The 23,785-nt window shown below is 44.6% G+C and overlaps 1 protein-coding gene across 5 annotated transcripts in view; it reads left to right on the top strand.

The window, feature by feature from the left end:
- The window catches only part of SULF2 (sulfatase 2), a 93,431-nt gene that overhangs the window by 63,216 nt on the left and 6,430 nt on the right, over positions 1-23,785 (top strand). For all 5 annotated transcript variants that reach the window (XM_072414117.1, XM_072414113.1, XM_072414114.1 and 2 more), the window contains 10 exons: positions 4,391-4,627; positions 8,325-8,564; positions 12,555-12,706; positions 13,932-14,101; positions 18,516-18,666; positions 20,183-20,358; positions 20,575-20,703; positions 21,834-21,890; positions 22,232-22,361; positions 22,606-22,810. In XM_072414117.1, coding sequence (XP_072270218.1) covers positions 4,450-4,627; positions 8,325-8,564; positions 12,555-12,706; positions 13,932-14,101; positions 18,516-18,666; positions 20,183-20,358; positions 20,575-20,703; positions 21,834-21,890; positions 22,232-22,361; positions 22,606-22,810 — 1,588 coding nt within the window. In that variant the 5' untranslated portion in view covers positions 4,391-4,449. The remainder of the gene's footprint in view (positions 1-4,390; positions 4,628-8,324; positions 8,565-12,554; positions 12,707-13,931; positions 14,102-18,515; positions 18,667-20,182; positions 20,359-20,574; positions 20,704-21,833; positions 21,891-22,231; positions 22,362-22,605; positions 22,811-23,785) is intronic.

The raw sequence follows: 23,785 nt of genomic DNA on the forward strand, positions 1-23,785 counted from the left end.
AAATCTTCTTACTGGTTTGTCTTTTGTGAAACTGATTTAAAAAGAAAAAACCAGGCAATGGAAGAAAGATGATAACTAGAACCTCGGATCAGCTCGCTTATCTCATTCATTGCAGCAGGATTTTGACTTTGCTTCTGGAGCTGACCATGGACTCTTATTGCATTATTCTGTGCAGCTGCTATCTTTTTAGAAGCATGAATATTGCAAGCTCTCATGAGTCTTTGAGTTCTGTTCACACTGGCGATCAGGTTGCAGTGCGTTTAAGGCTTCCTCATGCTAGGGAACCATTGCCTATCCTCTACATCAGGGGCGCCGACACCTTTTTGGCTTGTGAGCTACTTTTAAAAAGTCAAAATGATCTACCAACAATAAAAAGTTGGACTTTATAACTCCTGCGTGCAGTGGAGTTTACTTTGAAAGGCAGGACTCTGCGATCTACTTTGCGATCTACCGGTAGATTGCGATCCACCTGTTGGGTCCCCCCAATCTATATGTGCCTTCTCCAAGTGGCAGCTCCATAGAGAATGAATGAGGGCAGCAATGAGCAGTACAGCTAGCTGCTAAATGTGCAGAAGGTTGTAATGTTGGAACCAGAGCCACAGTGCAAGTCAAGGTGGGAGCTATGCAGCCTCGAAGCATATCTAAACTTTCAGCAGCATTCTTTTTTGGGGGCATCAAAGGTTGTCCTCTATTTCCTGGCCTGAGAAATCCTCTTCAACCTAATGCCACCTATTGGGGTAATTGTTAATGAGCCATTACTATTGCTTGGATTCAAACCTTATGGTGCCTCATACAAGAGATGCTCAACAAGCGTGTTCAGTCATTATGTACATGTGTAATGACTTTATTATCATTAGGACCTTGATTTAGGATCACCAGGGATTATTATATTGCGAGTTTAATAATAATAAAGGTGACCTTATCATGAAATGATATTGATTTGCTTTAAATCTACTTAAGAAACCTTGTATTAGTGTCTCTGAGACTAAGATCAGGTTACATTTACTCCTCAGTTACACAACATTAAATACCAGGCTCTGTTCGGCGCTGTGGACAATATTTGCCCGTCTGGATGACAAAAGGCAGTTTCGCAACTTCTGCCTGCGGATTGTATCGGAGAGGCGTCTGCTTTCAATTCTAGGGGACTGTTGTGGTCATGTAATCGGTCCTCTTCTGCAGCTCAGTTGGCGCCTCCACTTTTGGATTAGATCCCCCTCCTGTAGCTGCCGACAGCGGTGAGAAGGTCCCCTCCCTGTGAGAATTTCGATTCAGATGTCTAGTGTCGCCTTGCATTGCTCCCACCAGGGTCCTGTCGCCTTTTCTTTTTGTTTTTTATTATTTTTTTTTCTGGGCTTTTTTCCAGGCAGACAAAGGCGAGCCGGCATATTAAAAAAACATAATTATTGGACTTTGTGTCCAACTTGGAGCCGGACCAGACCCAGCGAGACGGCTGTGCTGATGAATTACAGCTGGGTATGATGGAGGAAAACTGCGCAGATATCCCGATTGTATGCAATCTGTGGTGGTAAATGACTCCACAAATGCTCTCCACCTGGACAAGATGGTTGTCAACATAAGTTGTTGGAGCCATTCGAAATCCCCAAACCTTCCACTTCATTTAACCTCTTCAAAATGGCACCATGGTTCTGCTTCACTCATTCTGGATGTTGCGTCTCCTTGATGTTGTATCTCTCACCATAAAATTCCCATCCCTGCCCAATTGTTGCTGCCATTGTTAAGTGAAATAGTAGTGTATCTGCCTTCCAATATCGTAGGTTGGTGGAGTGCTACAGGCTATGGCGGGGAAGGACAATGCGGCCATACGGTGATTCATTCCCGACCTCTACTTTCCAGTCATTGACTTTTTTTGGTGGCCATGCAGTGTGTGTCTGAGGATAAGTAATCGGAAGTCCTAAACCACACCACACAAGCGTCTAATATTCTGATCCCATCATTTCTCATTTAGAAATTGATCCCATCTGAGACTCTTTCAGCGTCTGACCCACAGCTCCCCATAAAGAATGAATTAGAGTGGTTGACAATTGCCCATCAAAACTACTTGGACCTTTTGGTTTCGTCTTGGCAGCCTTCACATTGTCTGTTCATAAAGTCTCAATACAAATCTCCGACCTGCTATAAAGCAGCTGCAACAAAATACCAATGAATGCTATAATTACACTAAAATCAAAAATGTTTTAGCTGAAGCCGAAGCTTTGACTTTGGGGAAAAAAACAAAAATGATGTGACAAAATGTTTAGTAAACCTGATGGCCATTTACCCCCTGATCCTGGTCCTTGAAGCCCATAGATGGTCACACCATCTGGCCGATTTCTGGTCAGGTTACTGGTGGCGGTCACAAATAAACTTGTGCTGGCAGGCTAGGTCACGTCTGTACTCTTGTCATAATCTCTCTGCCAGCAGTAATGGCGGGTGATAATTATTTTGGAAAGTTTCTTAATGGAAGCGGGAAAGGCCTCTCCAGCTTGTGCCAGCCATGATAATTATAGAGCATGTTGTTGGCGAGCTGCATGCCCAGTGCCATTCACGGTCACCAGGCAGGTGGTCAATGCTAGTGAATAGTTGCCGGTAATTGCCGTGTTCAGGCCATGCGGTGTAAAATCCGGGATGGTGAGGAAAGCTGTAATACCTTCACCTCACCCGCCGAGTCTCTCAACGTCAAATAACAGCACAGCCATCTGAGGGCATTAAATATTCCGCGCTGAATGGAGGAGGGAAATAGAATAATGGCCGTTAAAAATCCATTCTGGGGGGTGTTGGATACACAGCGGGTACACCCAGCAGTGCTCAACATGGCCAATTAATAACGGATTATGAAGAATCAGACGTGCTTCTCGGTGGGATTATTTCTCATTGAATGAGAGGTCATTGTGTGCCGAGAATGTGCTGTACTCCATGGCACTGCTGTACGCCCGTATTTGCCAAGCGAGGGGACGGCTAATTGACCACCGTTTTATTTAAAGTAAACCCAAACTGCCTGTTTTTGTGCGTGGTTTATCATAAAAAATTGTCATCTTTATAAATAAAGCTCCGTCTCCGGCAATGGCGGCATGGCGGTGTAATGGCAAATTGTAGTCTCTGTAGGAAGCTTAGGGTGACAACACAAGAGCACAGGGAGATGCAGAAAAAGTGTTGTCACCTGGAAGTCTGTTAATGACAGAATCACCCGGAATTCAGTGAGATCTGAAAATGACTTTATTTTTTAATATTTGTATGGACCATGTAAATGCTTTGATTTTATTTGGTGATCCATTATTGCTCACCATTCTATTGTTTTCGGACACTTAGCATGTAGTGTAGATGGCTCATATCTGCTGAGAGAATTTCTCTGGCGTTCCCCCACCGCACCGATGGCGCCGGTCAAAAGCCGTGCGCATGAAGAATTCTGTGCCATTTGTATCTGTCTGCCCTGGCAGCGCCCAGGATAAAAATCTGCTTCCTGCCCACCCATCAGATGATAAATCTCTCAGCTCTTCTCCCCCGGCTGGAGTTTATTATGTGTCTTAAGCTGCTCCATCATGGCGCTCTCCTGCGGACCGGTGAAAGATCGCAGTATAGATGGAGAGAGCGTGGCGACTGGCCGCAGACAGTTCATCGCTCAGGAAGACGTACAGCTCTAAGCTCCATCTTGTGCCGGTCATTTTTATTAAAAATCCCAAAGGGGATATAACATCTAAAGAGGAAATTTATAATACCAACAACATTTGTAGTGTCTAAAAGACAAATCTATTTTGTAAAAGTTTGGGCAATTCGCTTCACAGGGCCTTACATTTTTTTGGGGGCGGGTTAATGTATTTTATCCATATTACCAAAACTTGGATGTGCAGTTCATACGAAAATATGAAAAAAAACTGTCAATGATTTATCTAATTGGCTAGCTAGGTGACTGGTCGATATACAGACAGCCACTAGAGGGAGACTGTGTACATCTGTATGTGAAATATATTCATAAAAACATGGACAAAAAGCCTGACAAATAATTACCTGTAGCTTGCAGTGATGTTATAGAAAAAGGGGATAATTTGGCTTCAATATGAGTTCTGAATTTGGACTTTCATTGGCTGCAGTCTGGTCAGGAGAATCAAAGACAAAGCAAATAGCATTTTTAAGAGCAAGTCATTAAAGTAAACCCAAGGTGGATTTGGCTGATTTTTTTTAGTACCTTTACAATGTAAATCTGTAACATAGTAACAATGTTTTTTCCTGTTTGCACTCTGGTAAATTTTGCAGCGTCGCACATTGTGTTTTGGGAGGGGAACCACAGCCGCGGCATCGCATTCAGTGCGATCAGACGGAAGAGTGTTCCTCTCACTTCTCTCTGGGTTTTTTCTCTCCTCTTCACATTAGATTTAACTCTTTGTTTCCTTTACAGGATCTCTGGGTTTCAGAAACCAGCTGCACGCTAGAAGCAAGATCAGGGACTGGCACGCCATGGCAAGCCGGCCGGTGCTCCTTCTGGGGTTGTTGGTGGTCATTCTCTTGCCGGCCATCGAAGGCAGTTTCCCCACTCTGTCCAAGCAGCGCATGAAAGGGAGATTTCAGCGGGACCGACGGAATATCCGCCCAAACATCATCCTTGTTCTGACAGATGACCAGGACGTGGAGCTCGGTAAGTGCTATGCTTTGTCCCTGAAATGTTCAGGGTCTCAGGTTGGCCATATACATCACAGTATAGATGTACAGCCATGTGTGTTATATTTACCTACCAATAAAGAAGACCTACCCTAAGCAATCAAATTGTACCCAATCAGGTTGGCCCTTGTGGCACCCAGGTGTTGGTAGAAAATTGTGCAGCTGAATTGAAATGTGTATGGCCGGCTGTAAAACAATCCAGTTTTTCATTTCCTAGGTGTCTGCAGTTACCTAACCCTGGTTTCATTTTGCAATCCACAAATCATCTTTGGCAGGGTCAGAGGGTGTAATAGCAGAAAATAATTACAGCAGTTATCATTTGGTTTCTTCTCTTAGAGTTTTACTCTTCAGATACTCTTTATAAATACTAAATACTCTTTATTGGCCCACAGGTTACCTTTAGAACGAGCTTATGGTAAAGAAGTGTCCATGTTTAAGTTTCTTTATCATAGAACTCTACATCACGGCAATGACTGTAACTTTTATATTTACAAAGGGTGGCCAAATGGGATTTACCCCAAAGAGATTCTTTAACCACTCCTTTGCTGCACATTGCTGCTCATTACTTGTATATCGTTGCCCTTTTCTGCATCAGAATCTTTAGTTCGGACACTTTCCAGATTGTTTGATGCCTGCATCCCCCTGCGGTGAGCTATGGTTCCTTCCACAAGTTCCTAATCACTAGGACCCCAAGGTGATGTAGGGGCTGATGGGAGAAACCATGGCTTGCAGAGGGGGGATCAAACACTGGACATTCCTGGCAGTAGCTCTTGAACAGGGCAAAGTTCAGCAGGACAGGTGAGTGTGGGGGCAACACAACAGGTAGTGATTGATTAACTTTTGGTTGTTATTGATTAACTTTTGTAGACGTCATTGGATGGCTGAGCATTGGTCTTAAACTGGTCACAAGTACGCTAGCTCAGGGGTTCATTGACAAATGTTTTAGTCCAAGATGGTGTTTCCTGTTTTCATGGTGCAACATTTAAATGGAAAACTCGGCACCTGGGAACAAGTCTGCCTTTGCCAGCAATTTAAATGCACTTTTAGAGAACATGCCAGGTCCAAAGATACACAGCACAATACAAAGTATGTCAATGGCAGTCTTTAAGCTGCCATGTTTAAGTCAAAACAAAAACCATCCAAGATACATCAACTGCAAGAAACTACATAAATCCTAAGGTGCTGCATGTGACTGTATTTACAATTCCATCTGAAAATATGGTTCCTGTTAAATCTCTCATCTTTCAGTACCAGTACTTATCCACACCTGTTTCATGCAGAGTGGGATGCAAATGGCATTTTACAATTACCAGTCCTCTTTATTTTTGTTCAGAGACCTTCTTGGTTCCACAAGTCCTCCACAGAAAGAAGTTTGTCCCTTCTGCCTCCTGGCCAGTCCTCGGTGATCCCCATTGCTGGGGACCATTACATTAGCTGAGCTGGCGTCTCTCGGAGCTGCATCTCTGGGCTCAGATTTATGTAGAGATGTAAATAAAAATTGAATGTTCCCAGCTGCCGGCTCCTTACTCAGCATTTCCAGCCGGCTGCGGGTGGCTCGTTTGCCACTCATCTCCATAAAGGGTGACAAATGTACGGAAATTCTTGTTTTATTTTTGCAGAAAAGCATATTCGACTAACCCCCCTCCCCTCCTGGAATCCATCTTCATCTCCTTGTGCCTCCGCATACATTAACTCGCACATTAAAGCTCTTTAATACAGACTTACCGAGCCGCCAAATCCCCAGATAGCAATGTGCGCCGAAAGAACGTCTGTCAGATCAACCGCTGCCTCCGTAATCCCGACTGGTGACATCAGAACAATTTCATCCCTCAATTAGACGTCCGTTTTCTCTGTATTTGTCCCGCGTTGTTTTTTTAAATTTTTTCATGCAAGTTTGCCAAATGGCTATATCCTGTGAATTATTTCCACCATTGCCTAATTTGTTAAAGGAATCGGCATGGCTGAGCCCTTCTCCGGAGTGTCTAATGAAAGCGCATTAATCGCTTAGTGATTGTGCAGTGTAAGGGAGGGAGATGGTGGGAAAAGATAAACCCCGGGGATCAAGGAGCCTTTTTTATGAATGGGGGGGATTCAAACTTTTTTGCATGTTTCCTCTCTTGCAATGGGTGCAACCATTTTGGCCTTTAGTAAGTGCTAGCTTTTCTTTTATTCCTTGGTTAGCTGTAATGCCCCAAGCTGCCATTGCTGGAAATGACTGACCTCAATTTCTATCTATCCTGGAACCCTGGGTACTTTAATTGAAGTGGGGGCTTGTGATCCGGATCAGCAACCTGCACACAATTTGATCTTGTGATTTGTGGGTCACTGTGAATCTTACACAACCTACATTTTTACAACCTACACATGTTTATGTTGCACCAACATGCAAGCCGAATCCCTGTCCCAGGTCTACACTTTGATCATTAAAAACGATTAAACTACCGTTCAGTGACTTTGTCTAGGCTGGGATATCAGTCTGCTGTTAGAGGGGAAACATTTCCTCAGTCTCCTGTCCACCAGTGATCAGATTGCAGTTCCCAAGGTGGGAGGCTGCGGCAGAAGTAGATGGTGAGCCTGGATGATGCTTATCATTCACATGATATGAAATGAGATTTTATAGTTCTCTATACACCTTGAATACATTTACTAGCCTTCTGAAGGCCTTGTGATTCACTCTGCTCATATATGGTTTGGGTTGTTAAGGAGTTAAGTTGACATTTGGGAATGTTTGTTGCTCTTGTTGTCTTTGTAGAAGGTTGCAGTGATTAAATATTAGTCGGTACTTCTGGGGGTTTAAATATTTAACCGTGCCCTAGTTTGTGGAGGGCCGTAGGGAGGCCCGGAAATGGCAGTTCGAAACTGGTCTGTCACTCCGCATTAGCCCACCGCTTGCATTAGATCATATGTTGTTGTGTGGTGCATGGCGGTGTTGTGAGGTTTTATTAGAGGCGTCCGTGATCTCGGGGGGGACGCTCGGCATGTTGTGTTGTGTCTGCACAGATGCTGCTAACGTATCCAGGCAGACAGCTCCAATGTCGTGTTGGAGAAACAAGGTTGTATTCCTGCGGCTCTGCTAATGGCTCTTCTGCATAATAATGAGTGTGTTTCATTGGGTCGGCTTTCTATAGAAAGATCATGATTAAAGTGAAGAAGAGGGTAGACATACACAATCTGATATAAAGACACATCAGAGGTTATTTCCAGGAGTCATGCTTAGTCATTTCCTTTTGTGACTTAAGACGCCAAGACCATGTTCAGCATGATTGATTTGCATCATCTAACTTGACATTTACCATATAACTTGTTTTCCAGATTGACAATGGTTTGGCAAAAACACAACTAAGAGTGTCAAATGTTGCAGAATAAGAGTTATTAGAAGTGTTGGTTGTGTTCGTTGTTACTTTTTCCTGACCTTGCAAATATCCCCCCCATCCTGCAAGAAATAAGAGGAGGAGATTGTTATCAGGGTGAAAATATCAGAACATCGAAGTGTGGGTTTACATACATGTGCAAATCCCTCTACGGATTGAGGAACTTTAGAATGAACACATGCCCAAAAGGCTGGCACTTAAGTATCAGTGACATGGAATGAGTTAGTTGAGTTTGAGGTAGTGGATGGTCACACATAGCAGAAATAGACCTCAAGTGTTGACTTTTGATTTTCTGCATTGCAGGCTCCATGCAGGTGATGAACAAGACCAAGCGGATCATGGAACTGGGTGGGACACACTTTGTCAACGCCTTCGTCACCACGCCCATGTGTTGCCCGTCTCGCTCCTCCATCCTGACCGGGAAGTACGTGCACAACCACAACACCTACACCAACAATGAGAATTGCTCCTCGCCCTCCTGGCAGGCCCAGCATGAAACCCGCACCTTCTCAGTGTACCTCAACAACACTGGATACCGCACAGGTGAGAGATGGCCAATTGTTGGATGGGGCGGGGGAGTGTGCTGGGTCAGTGATAGGGGTATCGGTTAAGAACCACAATCAAATCTCTAAGTCTAATGACAGCCATTCAACCCTTTTCATCTGAGCCTATGACATCATGGACTGCCCTCATGAGCGGTGCCCTGGCACTGGACTGGGCTTACATTGGAATATTGCAGAGGATCACTGGTGCAGATAGTCATGGACCCCAGGATGAGCCAGATAAAAAGTTACACTTGCAAAAAAAAGGGGGTGAGAGGGTGTCCTGGTAGAAGGTGGCTGCCCAGTTTTAGTGTACCAGCTAGGTATTGGCATATAGTAACATTAGATTTCCATCCAGGTTGTAGTACGTGGATGCCTTAAAGGATCCAATCAATTTTATCCATTTGCAGGACGTGGATGGTATAGGTGGATCGAATTGTTACCACCCAGCTCTACTCCCTTACAATCCATATTCAGTTCATTGAAGATGTTCTGCCTTCTTTTTGGTCTAGGACAAATATTTTTTGGGGGTAAAAGCTTTTCAGGAGGAGAAGGGCATGGCAGACCCCTGCCTAATATGAATGGAATTCGGGCCCCACAATAATATAGCTGGTAGATGAAAAAACACAGATGAGGTTACAACTGTATCATTCACATAAACCTGAAACCTCCATCCTGTCTGAATTTTTTTCATAGGGTCCCCTTGTTTGTGCCTGTGGTCATTGCCATGCGGTGTCAGTGCTGCTAAGATCCATGCATGGAGCAAATCTGTGCAGATCGGAAGCTCCCTTTGCAGTATGGAGTCGGCCCGCTGACAAACGGCGGACAGATTTGTTTTTCCTCTTTAATGAAGGCAAATTGCAGGGAAATTTGCATCTCTAATTGACTTTATGTTCTGTTCGGGACGGGAAGCGTTTTTATGGGAATTATTTTAATAAGCTTGCAACAATTTAGGTTGATTTATGACGGTTTCTGGTGGCGAATTTCACTGCGCCTTGTCTATCATTATTTAAAATGGCCAGTAATCACAAGACTGCCTGCTCTGCGTTTGGCGGCGCTTTGTCGTTGTGATTGGGCGATACCAGCACTGTGCAAGGTCCCTTGTGTGCTAGTCTTTACCTAATTTTATCAGAGGGAATTGTGTAAATGAATACACATATTGGGGAAGACTGCTTGAAGCCAAATCACGAGTGCTTGAAGGCCCACAGAGATTTATTCTTAAAGAACATTCAACATGCAAAATAATTTTTACTACCACTACTTAATAATACGTATTTCTCTTCTAAACAGAATCTTTCCAGACACAGACTCCTCTACCTAGTGTTCTCCCCAAAAACAGCCGAAAGGTGCTGGGTCGTGCGCCCGACTAAAAGGGTCTGGATAGAGGAGACTGTGTCTAATAGGATTCTGTTTAGAAGAGGTAAAAAAAACAATAAAAAAAGTAGTGGTGGTAATTGCTGGTAATGCTAAGTAGCAATACAAGGACCACCTACAGCTTCTTCCCACCCAGCCTAAAGTACATTGGAGAATGCTTCCTCTGCTAATTTAGTGGTCTAGTCATAGGAGGGGAGATAATCATTTGGGGCTTCTATCCCATTGTGATTCCTGCGCTCCTCTCGGTATAAAAGAACAGCAAATATTCAGTCTATCCAAACATTTGTTAAAAAGCAGCAAAGAGTAAACTGCTGATGTTTAGGTGAGTGCTTGGGACCCCTTCCTCAACATCCTTGATTCATACAAACCATTCAAGTGTATATACAGATTACCTGCATGGGAAGTTCCAATCTGGTGACACATTAAGCAGGGGCGGAGCTGACCCAATTACCCCACACATGAGGAGCCCTCAGGGGATCCAGCTGGGTTACCTAGGATTAAAGTGAAGTCAGGGGATGTTTTAACTTCACCACCCTGTTGTGGATTAATGGACACCAATATTGTAAACAGTTTCAGCTATTGGAAATTTGCTGGTAAGAGACCCTGTCATTGGACAACAATTTCAACACGAGATATTTGCACCTATTCTTTACTTGGATTTATTGCATAGACATCCAAAAGCCCTGAGATTGTGGTTTGGTACCGCCATCCTGAATGTGAAACCGACAGCCCCAGCCAACTCTATAGTATTCTTCTCTACACCTCCTACTGCTGCTACTTAAACGTTATGTTGAAAGATGAAGGGGATGGAGCAGCTGGACTTGCATAGACAGTAATTGGAAATGAAGAGGACATGTAGGCGGGGGTCTGTGCCGCACAGGCGGGTGGCGGGCTCTGTGAGCCGCCCAGGCGCTGAGGCTCTGTGTTAGTGAAGTGAGCAGTCAATTTTCCTAGCAAGTTCAGTGATAAATGAAAAATACAGAAAAGTAACCAAGCTTGGTTTGCGTACCGTAGGTCTTGGCACCGTATCAGGCTGCAGTCTGAGCTCCCCCCACTAGCAGGCAGTCTGGCACATGTTCCTCCTAAATCGTCAACATTGGTGTGAGCTCATATTTGGGGAAAGTAAATGTGCACATTGTACTTCACCCTCCGCAGCTGCTTCCTTGCTGGAGTCAGATGGCTGTGAGCACATTTGTTTGTACAAACGTTGTGTCAAGGAGGCTGAGATATTTATTGGCTGCGGCGTCCGTCTTCCATCCTCCACATTCATCTCTGATTGGTGAGAAGGGAGCTTGGCTCAGTGTTTTTTTTTATGCAATGTAAGAAAGTGCAGCAATCATGCAGGTAGCCATAGGACGATCAGAAAAATACATTGTGGGAGGGTCAGAGATACAGACTACTGGGGAGAAATCTCCCCATTGTGGGAGGGACAGAGACACAAACTACTGGGAGATATCTCCCTATTGTGGGAGGGGCAACAACACAAACTACTGGGGGAAATCTCCCCATTGTGGCAGGGGCACAAACTAATGGGGGTGAATCTCACCATTGTGGGAGAGGTGAAGCCACAAACTACTGGGAGAAATCTCCCCATTGTGGGAGGGGCAGAGACACAAACTACTGGGTGAAATCTCCCCATTGTGGGAGGGGCAGAGACACAAACTACTGAGGGTGAATCTCACTATTGTGGGCGGGCAGAGACGCAAACTACTGAGGGGAAATCTCCCCATTGTGGGAGGGGCAGAGATACAAACTACTGGGGGAAATCTCCTCATTGTGGAAGGGGCAGAGACACAAACTAGTGAGGGTGAATCTCACTATTGTGGGCGGGCAGAGACACAAACTACTGAGGGGAAATCTCCCCATTTGTGGGCGGGCAGAGACACAAACTACTGAGGGGAAATCTCCCCATTGTGGGAGGGGCAGAGATACAAACTACTGGGGGAAATCTCCCCATTGTGGGAGGGGCAGAGACACAAACTACTGGGGGAAATCTCCCCATTGTGGGAGGGGCAGGGACACAAACTACTGGGGGTGGAATCTGTCATTTGTTGACCTTTAACAATACGGAACATATACACAGAGATGATATGTGATCACAGTGTGTGTTATACTGTTGCACTCCGTCATTCTCACATCCTGGGCAGAAGCCGAGCTGTAATTACCTTCTGCTATTACTTTTCTCTCCCCAGAGACCCGAGCTCCTCGGATTGAGTTGTGAAAATAATCAGATCCATATTTAATAACATTTATATAGTGTATGCATTCTTACTACATCTCTGGACGCTGAAGTGTAACCTAAGCACCATGCCTGATCTCTCCGGGGATCTTTGTGTTCAGTATACATCCAGAATATTTGCTGCATTATCTCTAGGAAAAGAAACTTTCCAAGGTGCTCTTCTTGGAGTTCAACCTATAGATGAGATTGCACAATCAGACTGTATGACAAATAATTGGTTAAAGACTGCAATATGAAATTGTGCTAACACTGACCGCTAATAACCTTTTACAGATACATGCACCCCCTGTACCTTTCCCAGAATCCTCTGCAGTCGGCCACACATAAGCCGTGTCTGTTGACCCCTGAGCTCATGTTTTCCCTTTTCCTGTCTTCCAGCTTTCTTTGGCAAGTATCTGAATGAGTACAACGGGTCGTACGTGCCCCCAGGCTGGAAGGAGTGGGTCGGCCTGGTGAAGAACTCTCGTTTCTACAACTACACGCTGTGCCGCAATGGAGTCAAGGAGAAGCACGGGTCTGAATACGGCAAGGTGAGCCAATCCGTCGCCGTCACTGGGTGGCCCCCAGTGGAAATGGTGACACTGCTTTGGGCTGCCTTTAAATGTTATACATGAAGTCTGTCACCGACTGGTACGTTTATTACCGCTGTTTAAAAGGCTTTGGCTGTCAGCTTAAATCATGCTAGGCGTAGGAAGAATAAAATGATGCAACAAATGGCAAAAACACTTCAAATCTTTGTGCATGCTGAGATCAACAATAAATGCTTTTTGTTCTTGTATCCCCCTGTTAAATTTTGTTAATTTATAGCTGGGATTTCTGTTCAGCCGGTCATGTGATTAGGACTGAGCAGCCAGGCCCCTGACCTCCCAGCAGACTACAGGACAGATAAAATATACAGATGGTCTAGGACCCGCCCCCTCCAGTAAAACCAATTGGAGAAGTGCTGTGTGTCCTTGTCTTTTCCATGCTCGCCTATTGAAGTGTCCTGGGTTATGGTGGAAGCCTTGCTGCCTCTTTTTATAATGCACTTTTAATTACTCTCTTGTTTTGAGCAGAAGGCTCTATCGATCGGCCATGTTTTTCTCATCGAACTCAAAAGCCTCTGCCTTTTTTTTGTTTTCTGTGCTACACAACAGCCATCTCAAACCATTTTCAGATATTTGGATCCTTGTGGGAGGGCGAACGACAGAATTCTGTGTCTGATCGCTGCAATCTGCCGTCTGCTTCTCTGACACATATGTCAGGTGAAGATAAAATAATTAAATGTTATTGATTAACTGACTGCGCCTTTGCCTGAAAGGTCCCGGCTATTATTCAATGCGTGAACGATCGCCCCTCTGGAGGGCCGGGAAAATGTTACACCCCCGGCTAAAGTTCTTGTTAAAGAAAAGAAAAAGAATGGAATTAAAATGCTCTGTGCTGCAGATTTAATGCTGCACTGAGGGGAGCATATAGAAGACTGTTCCCCAGTTTTACCTTGTTGGTCAGGAATATATTCCAGGCACCTCACAATATACAAAAATTAGAAAAGCTCCATCCAAAGGCTCTTCTCGATCTCAAGTCAGTGACTTTGCCTGGGCTGGGACGTCGTATCTGTCCCAATGGGTACCTAATGATCATTGTGAGTCTGCTGCAGGCATGAAAAATGTCCTCAGTCTCCTCTTCCCACACGGTGCAATAAATGTCCCTGCGGTGTTTAGGAAGCAGCCAGAGGCTTTTAGAATTCCAACCACGTCTGTGTTTTTCTTCCCATAGGATTACCTGACTGACCTCATCACCAACAACAGCATCAGTTTCTTCCGTACCTCGAAGAAGATGTATCCTCACAGGCCGGTGCTGATGGTGCTAAGCCATGCGGCTCCCCACGGTCCAGAGGATGCAGCCCCGCAATATTCCCAGATGTTCTCCAATGCCTCGCAGCACATGTAAGTCTGAGAATGCCTGTCAAAGCTTATGGCGGTTATAGGAGTTCTCTCCGGCCAGCACTTGATTTTCGCACTGCACCCAGATCTGATTTTTATTAGTTTGGTGAAAACAGCTCAGTTTGTTACACCTGTGTTATTGGGTTTAAAAACTAGAAGCTAGAAGGGCCTAGCACTCAATAGTCGTGCAATATGGCTTTGGTGATGAAGATGATCACCAGGATTGGTAGAGCGGCAATCACATGACTGTTTATAGGCAAAGGTTTAGGTTACAGGTTATTGTTGGGATAACAAAATAGATAATCTTGACACATTAGGTCCGGGATAGCATGTAGGAGCCTTCTTTAACCTTCAAGCCTGATGCTCGAAATGTCCTATTTTTTGCAGAAAAAGTGGTAAACCAAAAACTCCACATTTGGCTCTTACACATTGGTGAAACCCTTGGTCTCCTTGCTGTGCTCAACTTTGCTATGCGGGAATCCTAACTCTGAGTTTTATATCATGGGCAGTGTAACAGCTAACGCTGCAAAGCGAGACGAAGTCGGAATGCCTAAAACTACGGCTTGGCGATCTCAGACCCATCTAAGAATCTGGAGGGTGAAATGTTTGGCATCCCACCAATATGGCTGAACTTCTGATAGAGTACGATGTAACTAATCACATATAAATCATTCAGAAACAATGGCAGCCTAAGGTCTTCCAAGATCCCACTTATTATATAGAAGACTTTACTGGTATGGATGCTTGCCATGGTAAGAGGGAATACTTCTCCCTAACCACAAGAACTTACAATCTAGGGTGCCGTATTCTGTTCCATTGAAACATTTTGATTGTTCGGTACATTGCCATGGGGTTGTCCAACTCCTTGGAATGACTGTATGACGTCCATAGAGCTCACTAATGTATTTGGACTTTTTTGTTTTTCCAGACACAGATCTGTTTTATGTGGCAATAAATAGTACAAAGCACTTAGTCTAATGATAGGAGAGTGCTCCTCATAACGCTCAAAGCGACAGCTCTCCTAAGTAGGCGTTCGCTGATTTGGTTATTTCTCCCATAAGAAATGATGTTTTGTCGTTAACGGTACGGATTATATATCCCTGTAATCCGCCTTTTATTCATCACCTCGTTGAGCCGGCAATCTGCATAAAAACTCATCAATTTTTGTCCATAAAGCTGGGCTTAAAATGTGATTTTTAGCTGAAATTGCGATAATCGCAGCATTAAACAGCGGCACGTCAGGTAACGAGCGGCTCGCAATTATCCCGGCTGCCGATGTAACTGGATGTAACACATTTGTGGAACGCGCATAACGGGTTATTTACACGGCAAGTAACGGCACTGCGGAAATGTCTCCTACTTACCTCCCTGCTGTGGCGGTAATCGTATTTTATGATTCCTGTAGATTTTATGGGTTGTAGTCGCACTTCAGACTTCATTAATGTGTTGGGTGCGGTCGATTTAACTACGCATTTCATTTAACATACCGGTGAACATGGAATCATACCGGTCATGTCTCCATCGTCCCGGTTTGGTACTATTAGTCATTTTTGTTGGATTGGTTGGAAATTGCTAAATTTTATTATATAACTCGTAGAAATCACAAGTTACAGATGGGTGGCTTTATGACACCTTTGTGGACCTGGAAGGGGCTGCACTAATGATGAATCGTATACAGCTGGAAACATGTTAGGGAAATAATTTTTATGTATATTTATATACGACCCCGTACTTAGTTCTATGGTATCTCTGCCATCTGAGCCATCTTGGTGACACCACTATAAATAAGGAGGTTATTCACATTCTGGTGTCATTGGAGGAAATTCAATGTGCCGTCCTGTTTGTGCTCAGTGTTGTCTCATCCTCTTCTTTCATACTCACCAGCTTGATGATAGATATACTGGGAAATGGAGAATAGACTCTGAGCTTAAGGCCCTATAAATTAGGCTTCCATTTATCTTTACTGATTGTGACGCATAGATCTTGTGAGATTAAAATAGAATCCTTGATTGCACAAATAATTGGCTATAACTTTACTGGTTGACCTAATAGACACAGCCCTGTGTCTGGGATCTGTATGTGCAGAGTCCAGGCCCTTGTAGCTTAGATGGGACAGAGGAATGTTCCCAAACCGAGGTGTGCGCTCCTAATCCCCCCCATACACACACTGTCTTTTACCTTCTTACCTCAATATTCTCTTTCGTCTTCATTCCTTCCTTCTCTTGTTACTCTTTCCTCCTTCCATTCTTTCTTCCTTCCCTCTTTCCCTCCTTACCTTAACTCACTACACATATTCCCCCTTCCTTACATCTTTTTCCTTCCTTCCCTTCCTCCCTTTTTCCTTCCTCCCTCTTCCCCTCCTCCCTTCTCTCCACCCTTCCTTTCTCCCTCTTCCCTTCCTCCCTCTTTCCTTCCTCCCTCTTTCCTTCCTCCCTTCTCTCCCTCATTCCCTTCCTCCCTCTTTCCTTCCTCCCTCTTTCTTTCTTTCATTCCCTCTTTCCTCCCTTCCTCTTTCCTTTCCTCCCTTCCTCTTTCCTTTCCTCCCTTCCTCTTTCCTTTCCTCCCTTCCTCCCTCTTTCCTTCCTTGCTTCCCTCTTTCCTTCCTTCTTTCCTTCCCTCCTTCTTTCCTTCCCTCCTTCCCTCCTTCTTTCCTTCCTTCCTTCTCTCCCTCTTTCCTTCCTTCCTTCTCTCCCTCTTTCCTTCCTTCGTTCTCTCCCTCTTTCCTTCCTTCCTTCCCTCCTTCTTTCCTTCCTTCCTTCCTTCCTTCGTTCTCTCCCTCTTTCCTTCCTTCCTTCCTTCCTTCCTATTTTCCTATTTTCTTTCCTCCCTCACTACCTCCATCACCCCTTTATTTCTTTCTGAACATGATATGAAAATGCGAGCGGATGCACAATGATGGTCTAATAATATATAATGTATAATATATCTATAAATATATATAAGGCAAACCACTACAGCATACTCTTTGGTGTAATTTTTTTTTTACATGAGAAGATTTTCCCTAATACTTTAACATCATGTTGGCTGGAAAACCTCCAACTTTCCCTTTTTTCCATACTGAGAAACAAACTGCAAATGTTAATGAAGGTGAATGTAATCCCAGCAGTCTCTCCATTGACATTTTATAGGTGGTGTCCAATGTGTCATAGAACTGGAGGGAAAGCTAATTCCCGAGGACAGGTCCACTTCGGCGTGTCATTCACTGCACAGCGAGTGTATCACATTCCCACATCTGATACAGATCAAGCAGTTAGCGGACTGTGTCAGTACACATTAGGAGATGGCGGTATTGAAATGTATCCGCGTAGAACAATATCGTCTCGTATTGCCGAGCGCCTGTGACATGGATGGCTGGGAAGACATAAGCTGAGCGCACGCCTGACAGTTGGAGAAGCATGTGAGGTGCACAGCAGCCGCCGGCGGCTGGATGGAGCCGCTCTAAGTGATCTTTCCAAGCGGTTTCCTATCATCTGTTGTATTTTCTGCGCTGGAAGCTTCTTATCCCATAAATGCAATGCCCAGGTTTTTGGATTTATTATACTTTGACATAAACTGGTTGGCACATGAAATTTGGGTGTATAATAAAGGAGGTGTAATTGTGTAAGGGATGTATTCTAGTATCTCTCCAACCTTTCTGACCCACTGAGACATACCAGGGGAGTAATAAGCTGCACAGGGGGATCAATGCTGTGCATTACTTTGCTTCATCTTTATATTGATAATTGCATGATTACAGATGGCTCATAACTGATCACAAATCATTGCAGCCATATGCATTTAAAGTTGTATATGTTCCCATTGTATCTCCGTAATATGTCATCCACATAAGAATGCGGTGACATACAAATCACATTTCCAGAGTTCTGTCTTCTGATAGCGCAGCTGCTGCCTGGGGCAGAATAATGGGAAATTATTTCCCGGAGAGGTGCGCTCAATTGAAATTGCTCGCTTCACATGTTCAAAGTCGCCTGCGGGAAACGTCCCGCCATAGGAACGCATCACGGCTATAGGACGAGCTCTGATGAAGCTGGAAGGTCTCGACATCATTTCATCCAGACACAAAATGTCTTTTATGGCATATTTTAAATGTCACCGTGCTGAGAATGGCCAAACCTGATATTTTGTAGAAGAAAGGTGACACCAGCTAACATTGTATACCTCTGATCATTATATCAGACTTGTATATGAAGCTGAACGGCAAACTGGGAAATACACAGATTTTACAAATAATGGAGCTGCTATATCTGCCTAATGTGTGTGTTCATCAAGTCCCTAGAATAATACAATGCTGTCACAAAGTCTAGTGGATCTCAGTCCTCACTCCTCCTTCTTGGCATATAAAGCACCTCAGTACTATCATTTTGTTTCTCTCTGATCTCTGAATGGTATGATATTTGTCTTGTGGTTTGTTTTGCAGAACACCGAGCTACAACTACGCACCAAACCCAGACAAGCACTGGATCATGAGGTATACAGGCGCCATGATGCCCATTCACATGCAATTCACCAACATGCTGCAGAGGAGGCGACTTCAGACCCTGATGTCCGTGGATGACTCTATGGAGCGGGTAGGACGTGCCAATAATCCGTGAGGAATGCAATTCCTTCTTGTGTTTCCCCGGCCCTATTTAGCTGGGTGCACCACCCAGCACTTTTCAATGACCATCCAGCTGGTTACTGGGAAGGTGGGTCACAATACAAGGCTGCCACCCACCTACAGCTTCTTCCCACGCAGGTTAAAAATTCTGGGCATAATACTTTTGCATGTGAATAAGATTTTGAGGTTCACTATCATATGGGGCTCTCTTTTTATGAAACTCATTATTGATTAATTTTTAGAATCTGAACATATGAATTATAGAGGCACACACAGAGGGCCCGGGACTGGCTTGTGAAATTGCGGCAACTTGGCCTTGGCTTTCTCAAAGTCCATCAGAAAGTATTTGGGCTTGTATACTTCTTAGAGCGTGCAACCTAATGCTTGAATGCTACAATACCATACAATATTAGTGATTGGAGGCCACTTTAGCATGCCCGAAGATGCCTTAAAGCCCAGCTGAAAGTCAAGCTAAGTGTGGAATAGAAATAAATGTCCCCTGCCCACATGCTGCTAAAAAAAGGGATCTTGCTCTCCTTGTGGAAGCAGTGGTGTCTCTGCAGAATCTGACAGCCCCCCGCTAAATTAGAATCTGAACTCTCCAATTGGCAAAGTCTGCCATGTGATATTCTTTTTTTTTTTTTACTATGATACTGAATACAATAATATGTTGTGGTGGGGAACGAAGTGGATTTCGGCAGTAGGGACACGGCCACCGTTTGCAGCATTAATCCTTCACATTGCCACCCACAGCCAAAGATTCCCCTAGGTATGCAGTTCAGGTAATGTTGGGGTGTAAGCTGGACGCCATACAGAATCCTCGTATCTGTCGCTTCTCGCCATCTTTCCTCTTCATGGAGCCATTAATATTTTATGAGTTGTCTTCCATCTTTATGACTTTGTTTTACGTTTTCTCTCCTCAAAGCCAGGAGTGCATTAAACGTGTTTTGTTAAAATTATAAGCAGACGGACGCAGCCTTTCCTTCTCGCTAATGTTTTATTAATCTGCAAAACAGACACTTTATTGTTTTATTTACTGAGTTAATAAAAGCGCGGCCCATCGCGGCTCCTCACACCGAGGAGAAACACGCCGGGAATATTGATAGGCTGCTCGGAGATAAATCCATTCAGAACCGCGTCTTGTCGGGTTCTGCAATCAGCATTGAAGTGGACCTGTCCTGCAGTCTTTTTATTTATACATGAGGGCACTACTGATGTCTTAGGTGTGCAGATAACGTGGGCCCTAAAGTCTCCTGACTAAAAGAGGACCTGTCAGATGCTGATTGAGAAATGGCACCAGGACTCCAAAACTTTTTTTTATGACTATGGGTGATCTGTCTGGATGTGAAATTGTTGGGTTCTCTTTAGATCACACATTATAAGTTGTCCCTGACCCTCACCCATGTTTCTTGGTGGGCTGACCCGAAAAGATTCATACGTCTCTTTATACACTGGTGTAATAATATCTGCCTATGCTATGTTTCCAGATTTACAACATGCTGGTGGAGACGGGTGAGATTGAGAACACGTACGTCATTTACACGTCTGATCACGGATATCACATCGGGCAGTTCGGGTTGGTGAAAGGGAAATCGATGCCGTATGAGTTTGACATCCGGGTGCCCTTTTTTATCCGAGGGCCGAACGTGGATGCTGGGACTCTGTAAGTTTTTGCATTCTTATACTAAACTGAAGTAATCCTAAGAATCTTTTGGGGGATCTCATGCCTCTCCTCTGACCCCAGTTGCCCTTTTTGGTGTCGATTCCGCTGGTGTGATTGAACAAAGCCCCATATAATACATTAACACCCCAAGAAGACGTGCAACTGATAAAATTGTATTTCCTGCTTCTCAGTGACCACCATTCCCTCTGCCTGCAGGAATCCGCACATCGTGCTGAACATTGACCTGGCCCCCACCATCCTGGACATTGCCGGCTTGGACATCCCCCCCGATATGGATGGAAAATCTATTCTGAAACTGCTGGACACGGAGAGGCCGGTGAACAGGTAAAATTGCCCCGACCCATAAAGGTGTACATGAGAATGTGCAGATAAAGTAATATTAGGCAATGCATTCCTTTCCATGAAATAATTATAATTCATGATACATTTTAGTAATACACAAGGGAGAAGCGAGAGTCAGGAAACGTGACGCTCCGACTGCTCCTAATTAAATCTCTCCGTCTCTCACAAGTTCACCATTCCGTTTGAACATTTTAGATTTTTCACTTCCTGTTCTTCCTTTTATTGTCACATGAAATGACCAGGACTGGTGGCGTTACACAGCCTTTCGGTAACCGTGGGAATGAGGGTTCTAAAAACTTCACTTGATTGGGAAACGTCTCTAAAAAGCTGCAGAATTGGCGTTAATTGGCCTCCCATGTGACGCAGACGCCACGCTCAATTAGGGGCTCTGAATTCTTAGACAGACGCGTCTTTCTTGGATTTTACCACTGCGTCTCGGAGCAGTTTGCTGGAAAGTGAGCTCATGATCTCTGAGACAGTAGAACAAAGTCACATTTTAATTAATAGCGTTTTTTTGAAGTCTCATGTGACAACTTCCTTTTTCTGGATTGTAAAACCATTGCAGCTTTGGAGCCGCGACTAAGGATTTTTATAGACAAATTTAAAAAAATGACTTTTTGGCCTAGATTCCTCCTACATAGATAGTACAGCTGACACCAGAGATGTAGAACACCCCACCCTAATGTAGAGGTGTTCTAGGGATGTCTGTGTCCCCATGTACTAAGCCAGCTCCAATAAGACATTGGGGTCACCAGTTTGGTGTGAGGAACCCGAGTGTCCCGTACACAGCGATAGGATGAACATGAGCCCGCTATTCTTATCCCTCATCAGTACCTGACCTCACAATGGGTGCAAATCCCCAAAATCCTGCGCCAGTGGGCACAAAGAGGGGCCAACTCCATTTTACCAGCCATGGTTATGGAATGTCTAACAATCTCATGGGTGCCAAGATGATTTAGCCATAAATTCTATCAATTTGTGATATTGATGAGAAGAAATAAAGAATCGTGGATTAGGGAATGTTTTTAGGTCTGTGTATCAGGAAGGGGGGAGGTTGCAGGATTTGGTGCAGTCACCTTACATACTAAGCTCAGAATTTCTCATTACCACAGGTTCCAAGTACACAAGAAAGTGAAGGTTTGGAGAGATTCGTTCCTGGTGGAGCGGGGGTGAGTTCTGTGCTCTTTATGATTAGAACCACATATGTTTGTCCAGAATCCCAGGATTATCATATCAGTATTGTGAGCAGTAAATGTTGGCTATCCTTAGACTCAGGATTGTTGTGGCTGCACATTGTCACAAACCCCAGGATGTTCAGGTTGTGGTGCCGTTAACGTTTCCTCTTGCCAGGGAGACACAAGTAGCTTCCATTAATGGCAGCCTCATAGAGAATGAATAGGGTGGCAAAGGCAACAAGGTGCCAGCTGCTGGGAGACACTTAGGATTGCTTGATCCCGAGTCAGGTCTGAACCTAACTATAGTAATTTCTCTTTTCCTGTTCATGTATTAGCAAACTGCTGCATAAAAGAGAGGCAGATAAACCAGATGCCCAGGAGGAGAACTTTCTTCCCAAGTACCAGCGAGTCAAAGACTTGTGCCAGCGAGCTGAGTACCAGACGGCCTGCGAGCAGTTGGGACAGGTACGTACCTGCAGTGCTCTTCACCAGCTAATCTGTATTTCTTAGTCCTGAGCAATATATTGGCCACTATACTATGCCTATAAAACTGACCTAAACTCCTAAATCCCCTCCCTAGGAGCAATACACCGTTAGTATTTTTAAAGTACCCCATTGCCCAGGAGTTTGGTACAGATGATCCCGGAGGGGGGTTAAGGTTATCCAAGACCTGTCACATGGCGCTCACGTCTGGCATTCTCCCCCACAGAAATGGCAGTGTGTCGAGGACGCCACTGGAAAGCTGCGATTACACAAATGTAAAGGGATGGCGAGTTTGTCAGCTGCCCCCAGCAGTCCAAAGCAATCCCCCAATCTTATGAGCAACTATTACACCAGCGACGAATGTAACTGCGACTCCATCAGCTACAAGATGACCACACTGGGCCGCCGCAAGAAACTTCTCACCAAAAAGAGTGAGTATAACACCGACCGTAACCGACAGATAGCTCAAGGGTATAATATGCAGCTAGCCAGTCCCATCAGTCTCTGTACAGAGGAGCTGACACTCTAATGTCCCCCACAGTCACACACTATTATTATACAATTATATAGCTCTGACATATACCATAGTGCTGTACAGAGAACCCTGAGCTGGTCACATAAATAAAGTTGAAGAATCCAGCTGGTGTTTGTTCTCCGTTCTGGAAAACTCAGCCGTTCTTCATATTTGTCTTTCTCCCCTTTAATGCGGTGTTAATGCCCCTCCGAGAAGCTTTCGTATTTTCTTGGTGTTACTTGGCACGCACGGCCAGTTTTCCAGAGCGGCAGTAAAGTTATCACGGCATCGTCACCTCGTCAGACGCCCAATTCCCGCCGAGGGGCTGTAAATCTGCTAAATGACTTTCCACGGCGACAGCTCTGGAAAATAAAACTTCCCCTCAGCTTAGTGACACCGAGCGCTCGCCAGCCTGGATGGAAATTTACTTTTTGTGAGGTTTGGATGAAAAACGATCCCATCCAGAGGGAAGGAGTGAAGGACGGTCTGCATTGCCTGCAGCGGCCATCATTCTAACGCTTCCAGAGATCACGCTTCTCCCCCTGCAATGCCTTCATTATCTTCTCTCCACAGCACCATCTTTGTTCAGACATCACCCAATGTCCCCATCTACTTTCTGCATGATTTATATCTGACACAGATCAGCCCCAGGTATATCCTCACCTATAGGAAGAGACTGAGGAAATGCTGCTTTCCTGCAGCAGACTGCTGACATTAGCCTAGGCCAAGTCACAGAACGGGGTTGATGAATCCTCACCTGATTTCTTTTGAAGGGTTTGGGTCACCTCCATCTGACATATCTCTCATCCTTCTTGGCTCCTGAAGAGCCCATAATTCATTCACTTGACACGAGCCTGTGCTAGACAAGACAGGGATTCAATAGCCGTAGACG

Source organism: Pyxicephalus adspersus, chromosome 6 (genome assembly GCF_032062135.1).
Source record: "Pyxicephalus adspersus chromosome 6, UCB_Pads_2.0, whole genome shotgun sequence".
NCBI classification, from domain to species: Eukaryota; Metazoa; Chordata; class Amphibia; order Anura; family Pyxicephalidae; genus Pyxicephalus; species Pyxicephalus adspersus.